The sequence below is a fragment of the Mandrillus leucophaeus genome, unplaced genomic scaffold (assembly GCF_000951045.1).
Source record: "Mandrillus leucophaeus isolate KB7577 unplaced genomic scaffold, Mleu.le_1.0 Scaffold86, whole genome shotgun sequence".
NCBI lineage: Eukaryota > Metazoa > Chordata > Mammalia > Primates > Cercopithecidae > Mandrillus > Mandrillus leucophaeus.
Window position 1 is genome coordinate 4,639,007 of NW_012109363.1, and position 13,285 is coordinate 4,652,291.

A 13,285-nucleotide genomic window follows, 5' to 3' on the forward strand; every position below is an offset into this window, starting at 1 on the left:
TTTTTTTTTTTTTTTAACATTAAGACAAGATCTAAAGCAGATATCTGCCAGCTTTCTGCCCACATAAAGAAGTGAGTCCTGATTCTGACATCAAAGAGGATAGGCAGGAGGTGGTCACAGGAGGCTGCATGACCTCTGCTGAACTCCAGCTCTTCTCGTATGAGCCATAGTTACCTGCTTTGATAACCAAGGACCAAGCACTTGATTGACTTGACTCACAGAGTGTCCTGTTGCAGAGTTGTTTGAGGCTACAGTGAAATACAATTTCATCACTTCCCATGGATGTTATAATCTATTAAGGAAGCCGATAGCCAGGCAGTTCACTAAGTCAAGTCGTATTCTGCATGAAAGGGAGAAACTGAATGCTGTGAACCACTGTATGAGAGTGCTTTGTTTGTGCTGTTGGTAAGAGCAGATGAGCTCATTTCAAGTAGACACCTTCTCCTGTTGGTCATTTCGTTTGATAGTGCCCCACCAAGGGCTGGTTCTACTGAGCTAAGTGGTTCATGACCAGGAAAAGATGCAGCCCTGAGTTTGAGTGAATATGCTGTGCCAATACTCCAAGTCCCTAAAACAGAATGTAGACAGGAAAGAGAAATGCTTTTCTGCAAACAGTGGCGCATCTGCATTTGTCACCTAACTTCTCATCATCATCATGTTTCCTGAGAGAGAAAAGAGGAAAGAATCAGAGGAGAATGCATGCCTGGGGAGAGAAAAGAAAATACACGTTACGGGAAAGAAGAATATTTAGGCAGTGCTGGGTTCCTTAACTGCTACCAAATTGATATTATAGACCCTTGAATAAAGTGGTAGAAATTCATTCTCTGTTCTTCATCCCCCAAACTTAATCAGCCAATCAGTGCCAGTGTAGGGCATGTGTGAATGTGTTTTGGGGTAAGGGGCTTATGCATGGTATATGGGGTCCTCTTCCTTTTCTAAACAAAATTATTCCCTTCTAATTTTTTCCTTCCATCCGAAGAAAGCAATTCACCCCGGTGCTGGATATGAAGGCATTTCAGAATACAAATCAGTAGTCTATTACCAAGTCAAGCAGCCCTGTTGGTATGAGACTGTCAAGGTGAGAATGAGTCATTTGCAACCCCTGTTATCTGTTAAACCTCAGTTAGATTCCTATCTTCTGTTTACCCCCAAATTATTCCTACTTTATTTTGAAATTTTTAGATAAGTTGCCTATGGTGTGCAATAAGAAACGAATCGGTAATTATAATTCTGTATTAAGAGCATTTATCATTAAGAAACTCCGTATTCTTCAATAATGTTCTCATTCATAAATGTATGGGAATTTGAGTAGCAAAGCTGGTGGTTGACGTGATGGATATAATAGACTGCCAAGACGGTACAAAACCAAACAGAAATTTTCACACTGTGCAAACAGTTTCCTAACATTTTTTTCTTCTTGGCCTCTCACCAAGTGTTCTGGGCCTCTTTTCAACTTCAATATGTGTATTACACATTCCAAAGTGCTTTTCAGATCAGTCATCTCCTTTGAGCCCCACAAGGGCTCTGCAACTAGAACAAGCAGGTGTTGTAATGCCATCTTTCTGATTAGGTACTGAGGTTCAAAGTTCAGTGACTTCCTAGGATCCTAGAGCTGACTGGTATCAGGGCCTGAACTAGAGTCCACTTCTTCTGAATCCCAGGCTCCATCAGCTCTTTCTGGTTGTCGAAGTCACACGAGTTCTTCATAGAAAAAAAAAAAATTTGTTTTAATTGCATTCGTATATCTCAATTTAGAATTAGCCATTTTCAACAGTTTTATATAGTTCATATGTTTTGAATGATGCTGTTGATAGAAATTTATATTGTGCTTTTTAAAACTACTTATCTCAATGCATATAAATTCTTCAGATATGTATTTTAGATACTTGCATGAGGTTCCATTGTATAATCATGCCGTAATTTAACTGCACACCACAAATCTCTGCTCATTTGAGTGCCCCAAGGCCATTTCTTCTCTCCCCTGTAGATACGAGAGCAGCAGAAAGCTGCTTTATGAGCCCTAATTATTACCTTTCCCCCTCTTTATGGAAAAATTAGGTCTTATAGATCCAATTATTACTATATTTATTCACATCTTGCAGTCTGAAAGGTTCTGTATAGACCTCAAAGTACCAGTATTCCCCCTCTGAAGTATTACTGTTTCTTACTTCAGAAAATGCTAGAAATTCACAGTATCTCTATGCTCAGAATCTGTGATAAACAGCAAGATGATCTGAGATTCTTTTGATTTGAAAATAGCTCAGTCTCCTTTGAATGAAACCTATACCAAGTCTCACTCTCTAGTAATTTGTGCTGTGGAGAGTACAAAATTGAGCCTAATTCCATGAAATAAACCATGCATGCAAAGTACTTTGTGTCTGTAAACTATTAATTTCTTACTATGACACAGGTATCCATTGCTATAGAAGAGGTCACACGCTGCCATATAAGATTTACCTTCCGACACAGGTCATCTCAGGAATGTAAGTATTAAGAGGTCTATGACATATTTCCACTTAAAAAATTTTTTCTCTGGCTTGACAACCCTCTTGTGAATCTGGAGAACAAGATATTTGGAAACTAGAGACTTGGCAACTTTCTTTTGTAACTCACTGGTGCTAAGGAAATCAGCATAATGAATTTTGCTGGGCTTGCAAGGTCTGTGTTATCACTCTACATTAGGATTTCCTCAAAATGTGTTTTGTGAACATTAATATTCTCAAAGACAGCAGTCCTCAATCTTTGGCACCCAGAGACTGGTTTCGTGAAAGCCAATTTTCCCAAGGACCAGGAGCGGGGATGGTTTCAGGGTAACTCAAGCACGTTACATTTGTTGTTTTCTTTGTTCTTATTACATTGTACTATATAATGAAATAATTATACAACTCACCGTAGTGTAGAATCAGTGGGAGCCCTGAGCTTGTTTTCCTGCAACTAGACAGTTCAGATCATCAGGCGTTAGATTTGCACAAGGAGTGTGCAACCTAGATCCCTTGCATGCACAGGTCACAATAGGGTTCGGCTCCTGTGAGAATCTAATGCTGCTGCTAATCCAACAGGAGGCAGAGCTCAGTTGGTAATGTGAGCAGTGGGGAGCGGCTGTAAAGACAGATGGAGCTTTGCTTGCTGGTCCGCCACTTACCTCCTGCTGTGTAGCCCAGTTCCTAACAGGCCACAGACTGGTACGGGTTCATGGCCTGGGCTTTGAGGTCCCCTGCTCTAAGCTGTTACTAGATGTTCTGTAACAAAAAGTGTTGTGTTTCACAATCAAATAGGTATAGGAAAGGCTGTGTATACCTTGTATCCCCCTCCTAGACATTCACAATGTATGTTGCCATGTTGCAGTAGCAAGAAAACTGTTTAGTCACTTGTCTCCCCAAATTGTCATTTTTCTCGTGAAAAAACTATTTCAAGTCTTAGGTCACAGTTCTTGAAATGGCTGCACTAAAGTGCGAGCAGAGAAGAAAATTGATTGTTTTCAGACCGATCACAAAATTTCTGGAAGCTTCTTATTCTCATTTAGCACTGCATAAAAATGTAACCCCTCCTTCCAAAAATGCATGTGTTGAACACCATCTACACAGCAGGCTGCAGGCGAGGCCCTGGTCTATGACAGCCAGCTGGACACTGCCACGTAGATTCTTTGTAATCTGGTTAGGAAGATAAATGAAAAAAGTGGGTGGTTATGTACGGAATAGTGTGATGTGTATATTACAAGGGGCAAAGACTTGTAATGGATACGTAGCACAGTACCTTACCCAGTCTGGGGGATTTATGCATATAACTTCCTACATCTTAGCTGAGACTTGAAGGAGAGTAGAAATTAGCCCAGTGAAGGGTGGCAGGAGAAACATGTTTGGAGAACCCCAATGAGCTCAGTAAGGCTAAAGCAGGACCAGTGGAGCAATAATAGTATCAGGTTGAATCATGTGAAATTGCCATTTTTTAGGTCTAAATGGCCACAAATATCAGCTATTTCATATGGTTCTGCATAACTAACAATGATCAATTAACAATTAACAAAGATCAAGTTCCTATGAAATATTATGTGAGGCTGGGCGCGGTGGCTCACGCCTGTAATCCCAGCACTTTGGGAGGCTGAGGCGGGCGGATCACAAGGTCAGGAGATCGAAACCATCCTAGCTAACACGGTGAAACCCCGTCTCTACTAAAAATACAAAAAATTAGCCGGACGTGGTGGCGGGTGCCTGTAGTCCCAGCTACTCGGGAAGCTGAGGCAGGAGAATGGTGTGAACCCAGGAGGTGGAGCTTGCAGTGAGCTGAGGTCGCACCACTGCACTCCAGCCTGGGTGACAGAGTGAGACTCTGTCTCAAAAAAACAATAAAAGAATTATTATGTGAAGCTATATTTGTACATGGTCCTGTTTAGTATTCACAATAATATAATAAAGTACATTCTACTTTTATCTACATTTTTACATAAAGAAACTAAGGCACGGAGAGGCTAGGTACTTGCCCGTGGTCACAAGGCTAGCATATGACCAGGCTGGGTTAGCACCCAAGCAATCTGATTCTAGCTAGGCTGGAACCAGGTCACAAAGGCTGAAGATGCTTTTCAACCATGTTAAGGAGGTGCAATTCAAGGGTGGTTTCTGGTTTTGAGATTTTGGGAGGGGTTGGCCTATGTTCATAACAGCTTTACCTGTAGTACTCCAACACTAGAATAGCCTAAATCCCCATCAGTAGGAGAATGGATAAACAAACTGAGGTAAAATCGTACAATGAATGACTGCTCCACCAGTGTGGGGACCCGAGAGTCACAGCAGACCACAGAGCCGTGCCTATGATGAGAACAGGCCACAGGTTACCCAGTCAGAGCCACTGAAGCAGGGGACCCAGTGAGTTCAGAGACTGGCCCCGAAGACCAAGAGAGAGGTGCTCTGCCTCCTCATGAAGCCGCATCCTCCTCCCAGCCGCCACAGGGCATACAGATCTTCTTTCCTGGCACTGGAGCTGGTATTCTGGGGAGGAAAGGGGAAGAAACCCTGGGCAGCACCTTAAACCCTAGAGTAGAATAAATATCTTGCAGAGCCTGTTTTAGAGCAACATAAATTGAGATCTCTCATTCGAGTGTTTTGAAACAGGGTGGTTGACATGATTGGATTGGACTTGGGAAACCTCATTCCAACGTAGAGAATGTGTTGGCTGGGAGAGCCTAGAGACAGAGAGGTGCATTGGGAAGGTCCTGTAGAAATAAAGAGAAGAGGTGAGGTTGGCCTGAAGTCAGGAAGGGACAGCAAGACAGCAAGAGAGAGAAGAGACAGGCTCCAGAGCTATTTAGGACATGGAGTTGACATGGGGTGGAGTTGGTGTCAACACCCACATTTCCGATTTGGATGACTGGGTAGATGCTGGTCTCATTTATTAGAGGATGTAGGAAGAGGAGAGCCTACTTGGGGGTGCCAGGCAGTTTCATTGGCACACGGTACATGTCTTACTGCAATTTGCTGAATAGTGCTTATTAGAATATGGTTGAACGCCACACCCCCAAGCAAAATGTGAAATCATCTGTCATAGCCATCGCCTCCTGGTGTCTTTCTGCACTGCTCAGACATGTCTTTCTGCTTTTTCAGCCAGAGATAAATCGGAGCGAGCATTTGGGGTGGCCTTCGTGAAGCTGATGAACCCGGATGGCACCACTCTGCAGGATGGGAGGCACGATCTGGTGGTTTATAAGGTGGTGCTAACAGAAAATGGCTGAGAAAAATATTTGCTCCCTTTCAAATGGCGTTTAAGGCTCCTTTCACATTTATTTGTACAAACATCAGAAACCCTTCTAGAGCTATCTGTACTTGCCCATTAAAATCTAGAAACTTGGAAGGCTCTGGGCCCTCCGGCTTTGTGGTTTCCCACCTCCTTTCTGGAGAGAGTGAGTTGCATTATTACTGAGTCTTCTAAGGAGGCTCTCACCCTTTCCTGCGAATGGTGTTCCCTAGCAGGGAATGGTAAGGGGTCGGCCTCTCATCCTCTGCTCTTTGCGTCCTGCATGGCACGTGGACAGGTGCACCGTTGGGCTTCACTAGCATGTGGTGGATGTGGTTTTCCTGTCACCATGAGCCACATACCATTTCTCTGCTCTGGGGGCCTTCCTTCCTTCCCTGAGAGTTTTGTCTTTGTTCTTCTCTTCCAACTGGTACTGAGCTCCCACTTCTACTGAGATTTTAGAGTCTAAAGTAGATGCTGGAAGATCTCATTTGTCCAACAATATCTGGGGGTTTCCCCACAGTTGGCTGCCCTTTTGAGATACATCTACCTGATGAATATTTTTCTTAACCTGTTAGTTTATGAATCATTTTGGAAGGGATGGCAAGCTATTTCTTCTTCCATCAACCATCAACCCAATAAAGTATAATTGTCCCCATTTAGAGACTGAAGAAAATGAAATTTAACCTTATTCTGCAATATATTTATTTACTCTAACAGAGACTAGGATATTCTGGTTTCTAGTTCACAACTTACTTTGTTTCCATTCAATCATGAAATTATTTCTGGGCTCAGTGTTTGCGGAGAGATATCATAGTATCTCAGAGTTGGAAGGGATCTTCAGGATAATTTGATAAAGCCACGCTTCTCATGCTGGAAATGCATGATAGAAATTGTTTTTATTTGCATATAAGAGATGTTGGCCATCATTGGGTGTTCCTAACATGCTTCCTTTTTAGGGTGACAACAAAAAAATGGAAGATGCTAAATTCTACCTGACCCTACCTGGGACCAAGATGGAGATGGAAGAAAAAGAACTTCAAGCATCCAAAAACCTGGTCACCTTCACCCCAAGCAAGGATAGCACTAAAGACAGCTTTCAGATTGCCACCCTCATCTGCTCCACAAAGCTCACCCAGAACGGTAGGAGTGGTGAATACATTGACACAAATAAGCTTCCCACTCAGCCTTCCTGGGCTCATTGGTTAGGCTCACAGGGCTGGACCATATGGGGCTGAGTCTTATAAGGTAGGATGTTGGCCAGTTGGATTCTGCTCTCTGCTTTTCAAGTGGTATTCTGGGTAGAACTGATCACATTGCACAGCTTCTTCTGAAGTTTCATTGTCCACTTTAAAGCAGGATGAAAAACATTTTAGTATTTTAATATCATAAAACCTATAAGTGTATTTATTAACAGCAACTGTAAAATTCAAAAGCCGTATGTTCCTTGATAGTGCATTCTGTATAGTATATGCAGGAAGAGATGTTGGTAATAACAAGAGGAGCCTGGCGAAGAATATAATCAGTCTCCTGTCCAAAAAGTATGGCAGGGCTTCCTGTTTGAGTTGTCTCTTTCTGTTGTATATTCTTCTCTTCCCCATTTTTTCCCAAGCAGTCAGGAATTTTCATAAATTCAGCTGAATAGTTCAAAGAGGGCTTCATTTGGTTTTTCCTTCAAATCTCTGATATCAATTTTAACCTCTCTTGTGTAGATTATGGCATTTGATAGCCAATATCAACTTCTTATTTATTTAACTTAAGTGATGCGTAAGGAGCCCTACTGGATGTAGTAAACCAAGAAGGAGCTACCTAGGGGACTTGTGCTAGAAATTTTGTCTCCCATATGCTGTGTAGAGACTGGTGCCTTTGGCCTTGTAGACAGTTAGAGTGAGGAACAGGCAAGAGCTCTGCCTTAAGAGGTGCAAAGATAGACAAAACAGTGTAGTTATAGGGTAAACCCAGATATCAGATCCCTGATCTTTAGAAGGGCTCAGTAATTAGGTTTGTTTTGACAAATCGTGGTTGACAAAAAAAAAATAAGGATTATATTTCAACTTGGACGAGTGGCTAGACTCAACAGAGTGAAGTTTAGGGCTAATCCATATGTGCAAATAAAAGCATGCTCACTAAAAATGAAGCCAGAAACATAGAAGATGTGACAGAACCATCAGCAACATACCCTTGTTATGGACAAAGTGAATCTATTAACAATTAACTGCTGGTAGGTTAATGGGTACAGTATTTATGGAGGATAATTTAGAAGGCATATCAAGGATTTTAAATGTCTTCCTACCCTTTGAGCCTGTGATTTGACTCCTGGAAGCAGAACTTAAAGTAGTACAAAGTAAACAATGAGAGATGTGCATGAAGATTTATGTACAAAGATGTTATTTCCCTCTTATTTGTAACAGGGAAATACTGGAAACCACCCAAATGTCTGATAGTTGGGGTCAGTTTAACCACATTTTATAATTAAGTGACGAAATATATGCAGCTGCTAAATATGGTATTTCAAAACATAGTGAAGGACACAGTGAACTTTTTAACACTGTACACAGTAGGATCCCAGTTTTATTTGGGTATATGTGAGCAATCTGCAGCCAGATTGCCTGGCTTCAAATCCCAGCTCTGCCACTTATTAGCTGTTTCATCTTGGGCAAGTGACTTGATATCTCTGTGAACTGGTTTCCTTGTCTTTAAAAGGGGAGCAATAATAGTATCTATTTCAAAGAATGCAGTAAATTAAAATAAAAACAAAATAGCATTCGATCTATATAGTGAACACTATAATGTCAGCTATCACGATCATCATTATTTGTACACAGAAAAAGATGAATAGGATCAACTCAAAGTTTGATAATTCTTGTTTTCTTTACTCTTTTTGGTATTTTCCAAATTTTTAACTATGAAATGTCAAAATGTTATTCTTTGAACTAAGTATGGTAGTATACTATATAAAGCATTAATATTATTTTTAAACTGTCAAGGGATATTTAAAAGGGATAACACTTACTGAACATCTAGTAGATAATCCTTTCTGGACTACAGATCAAAGAGGAATAAAGAAAACAAGAATAAAAGTTTGTGAAATTACTAGTAATGAAAAGCAAAAGGAATTTCTGTTAGCGATAACCGTGTTGTTACATTGTTTGTTATCTCCATGTCAAAAATGCAGGGTTTCCTGACAAGTTGCAGTTCTCAATGTAGACCTTTCATTTGCTGGTATGCCTACTTCACCCCAGCTTCTGAATGTTCTTAACTAGCCTGTACTGTCTTGATACGGTAGCCCCCAGACACATGTAGCTTGTAAAATTTAAATTAATTAAAATTGGAGGGTGGGGCGATTTGGGAGAAGTTGGACAAAAGGTACAAAAGTTCCACTAGACAAGAGGGTAAGTTCAGGAGATCTGTCATATATCCTCGTGGCTATAGTTAATAATATAGTGTATACTTGAAAATTGCTAAGAGAGTAGATTTTAAGTGTTCTCACCACCAAAAAATAAGTAATGTGTATGTTAATTACCTTGATTTACCCTTCTACAATGTGTGTGTGTATCAAAACATCATGTTGTACACTGTAAATATATACAATTTTTATTTGTTAATTAAATTTTATTAATAAAAACAAAGTATAAATCAGTCCGCTAGTTGCCCTAGTCACATTTCGAGCACTCTGGTCTCCTGCAGCTGCTAACTTTTGTGCTGGGCAGACGGATGTACATTTCATCATCACAGAATGCTCCTTTGGATGACACTGTATGCTTTACTTTGTCATCCTTATTCCTGATGTTTTGATTTAAAAAAGAGACAAACTCATCATAACACATACAAAAAGAGTCAGAAGTAATATCTTATTGCAAAGAAGGTTTAAAAAGGCAAGCCTCGTCGGAATCAGAGAGGAGTGACCTGCTATCCAAACGGACTGGGAGCAGGGAGAGGGACCAGGGGACAAGAGAGGGAAAGATGGAGACTTGGCAAAGGCATCGTGAGCATCGGGGAAAATGGGGTATTCCAGGGACAAATGATTGTAGATTATTCATGCATTTGCTTTTTTCTGACTTGATGGAAATTATAAAGAATGAATTTGATTTAATAAAACGCTGAAGAGCATTAATAAGCCATCGGCTAACTCTGTGAGGGCGTTGACTGAGTAGAGAGGGTAGCTGTGTTCTCGCTGAGAGGGCGAGCAAAGGCATTCCTCCTTCGCCTGAGGAGAGCTATTCAGACTCAAAAGGTTAAAAGCCACTGGAGTTTTAACAGACAGATCTTGGAGACTCTTTTTTGTTTACTTGATTTGTTTTTTCGATACTAAAACAGACCAGTTTGTGTGGGATCATTGGTTTCTGGGCCCAGTGGGAGGTAAGAATAGATTTGTTTGTCCAGGAAAAAGAGAGGAATGTGCAGGTCCCCAGTGGTGTGTGGCCTTGGGCCAGGAGGTTCATACTCGTCAGTCATTTCACCCTCCAGCACCAACTTTGCCATGATCATTTCCAGCTCATTGACCAGAAAATTGAGTTTTAAAGTGGCAAAAAATCTTTCTTAAGCTCTTAAGTGGTGGACTTGGATTTTGAAAACAGCTCTTTGTAGCTCCAAACAGTTTACAGTTTGTTGTTTTGCAGTTAGAGTCGCCAAGATCGGTTTGTTACAAACTCCAGTGACTTTTAACCTTTTGAGTCTGAATAGCTTTGTCGTACTTTCCTTTTTAGAAGTGTGTGTTCTTAAATTCTCTTCCTAGGGTAGAAGGCAATTACTACCCTAAATTTGGGGATTCTCATGCCCTCGCTTCTCTTTATAGTTTTGCCACATCTGTAGCCCTTAAAGTATGTTGTTTCATTTTGCATTGTTTTTATTTTATATAAATAAATTAAATTATGAGTCAGTCCCTTAGTTGCCCTAGCCACATTTCAAGTGTTCAGTAATCTCCTGCAACTGGTGACTTTTGCATGCCACCTTACTTATTTTTCAGTGGTCAGAACACTTATTTCTATTCTCTTAGCAATTTTCATGTATACGGTATACAGTATTATACAACCTACAGTATTAATGTAGTTAATAATTGAACTATCTAATTGAAGTCTTGTGTCCTGTGTGAATTCTTGTGTAACTTTCGCTTTTACTCAGCATTACTGAAGATTTGAAGTATCCCGAATTCTTACACATTTCTCACGAGAATGTAAAATGGGAACAGTGACTTTGGATAATATTTAATACGGCTGAAGATATTCTTCCTGATGCCCCAGAAATCCCACCTTAGTTTTCTACCCTAGAGAAGCTGCTCTACCTGTATACCGGGAGACGTATGAGAATGTTCATAGCAGAATTGCTTGTGGTAGAAAAAAACTAGAAACAGCCCAAGTGTTTATCAGCAGCAGAGTGGATAAACAAATTGTGTACACCTGTACAATTGAATAGACACTGCACAGCAAGAAAAAAACTCAGAGCTACGTGGATAAACCTGTGTACATCTTAGAAACACAACAAGCCTGGGGCTCTTTCTGTAACCCTGTGTCACTGCTTTCCTGGTCCTAAGACCTAACAGTTCACCAGATGCCAAAATATTTTCCTATGTGAGCCGTGATCTGGCGTGCGGGTATCACTAGGAAATAAACCTCTGGGATGATACTTGGGTACTTTGTCGGGGCTGAAGCTGCTGGGTGAATATTCACCCCTGGTGAAGCGACTAAATTGTTTTCCTCCAGCGGCTATGAGTCAAGTGATGGAACGAGCAATACCTTTGACTAGCCTGTGGCAGAAGTCAGAGCTGGAGAATATGGAAGTGGACAGTGCCGAGTGGAAGGCCTAGCGTTGCACCTATGTTAATTACCTGCTGAATGAATGAATACATTAATGACTGGGTTAGGCATATTACCAGCTTCCTTAGAGTTACTGGTTCCCTTTCCATTCATTCATTTATTCCTTCATCAGACATGTATTGAACACCTAATAGATATCTAGTACTATGGCGAGATAAAAGAATAAACACTATATGGTTCCTGCCTTCAAATGGCTCAAAACTATGGGAAGAGTCAAGGAGACACCAAATACATCTTACCAAATACATAGTATTTCTGGGTATTTCAGGCAAAGAGAAAAATATACACAAAGACACACAGATATTTCAGAACCTGCCATGGTTGGGCTGTGGTGATTAGATTTCTCTGACTGCTAAAGGGTAAAAGAGAATAGTGGTGGTTGGGGTGTGCTGGAGTGACATAGTTGGGGCCTTATTACATTCTCTGTGTTTCATTGGAAGTTTATTCTGTAGACACAAGGAATCCTTAGGCATTAGGTTTTGGCAGTTTCCCTGGGCCTAAACAATAGGTAAACTGATAAACACCCTCATGAAGCACTTTGACTATTTATGAAAAATACACGTGTAATGACTTATATATTTCTACAAATTCATTGATTGAAAAATATCAACCGGGTGCCCTGGCTCCCACCTGTAATTCCTTTGGGAGGCACTTTGGGAGGCCGAAGCAGGAGGCTTGCTTGAAGCTCAGGAGTTCAAGACCAACCTGGGCAACATGGCGAAAGCCCTTCTCTACAAAAAATACAAAATTAGCCAGGTGTGGTGGTGCACTTGTAGTCCCAACTACTCTGGAGGCTGAGGTGGGAGGAATACTTGATTCTGGGAGGCAGAGGTTGCAATGAGCCGAGATTGCGAGATTGCACCACTGCGCGAGATTGTACCACTGCACCCCAGCCTGGGTGTCAGAGCAAGACCTTGTCTCTCAAAAAAAAAAAAAAAAAAAAATGTGTTGCTACATTTACTAGATAATGCTCTGAATAGAAATAGTAGCTTGATGTACTAAACTAGGTGATAATACAGTCACAGTCCAGATAACTGCAGTTTCTCTGTGACACTTTTATATTTCTTAATAGAGACAAGGTCTCTCCATGTTGCTCAGGCTGGTCTTGAACTCCTGAACTCAAGTAATCCTCCCGTCTTAGCTTCCTAAAGTGTTGGGATTACAGGCATTAGCCACTGCGCCCAGTCCCTTTGACATTTTTAATAGCTTAACATTTATTAAAGCTGTAAGTGGCTTAAAGTTTCAAAATTCTCCATTGTAAGTCAAAAAATGCCTTAATATTTTTATCCCAGACTTATCCTAAGGGCTATGAATCTGTTCCACCTTTTCTTTGAAGTAGCCACATGTCTAATTTGCTTGTCTATTTCTTCAAAGAACTCTGGGGAAAACTGTATGATAGAAAAGCAAGGAGTTGGTTTTTCAAATCAGATAAATATGTAATAAAATTCCATTTCTACCTCTCCTAAGACATGTAATTTAACTTCACAAAGCCTCAGTTTCCTCATCTAAAAGATGGAAAAAATAAAATCTGTGTGTTCATGATGTTGAAATAAATTAATGCATATATATACACACACACACACACACACGTACACGCACACACACACATGTACATGCGCACGCACACGCACACACACATATATATATAGAGAGAGAGAGAGAGATGCACACATACCTATGTTTCTTCCTTCCCTCTGAATCCACCCAGACATAGGTAGTGATAAGGGACAAGTTAAGTAAGGCAGCAA

The 13,285-nt window shown here is 40.8% G+C and overlaps 1 protein-coding gene across 1 annotated transcript in view; it reads left to right on the forward strand.

Moving 5' to 3' along the window:
* Positions 1–13,285, forward strand: part of DOCK5 (dedicator of cytokinesis 5) — a 175,423-nt gene that overhangs the window by 81,920 nt on the left and 80,218 nt on the right. The window contains exons 14-17 of the mRNA XM_011968854.1: positions 980–1,078; positions 2,411–2,483; positions 5,595–5,698; positions 6,684–6,867. Of these exons, the coding sequence (XP_011824244.1) occupies positions 980–1,078; positions 2,411–2,483; positions 5,595–5,698; positions 6,684–6,867 (460 nt within the window). The remainder of the gene's footprint in view (positions 1–979; positions 1,079–2,410; positions 2,484–5,594; positions 5,699–6,683; positions 6,868–13,285) is intronic.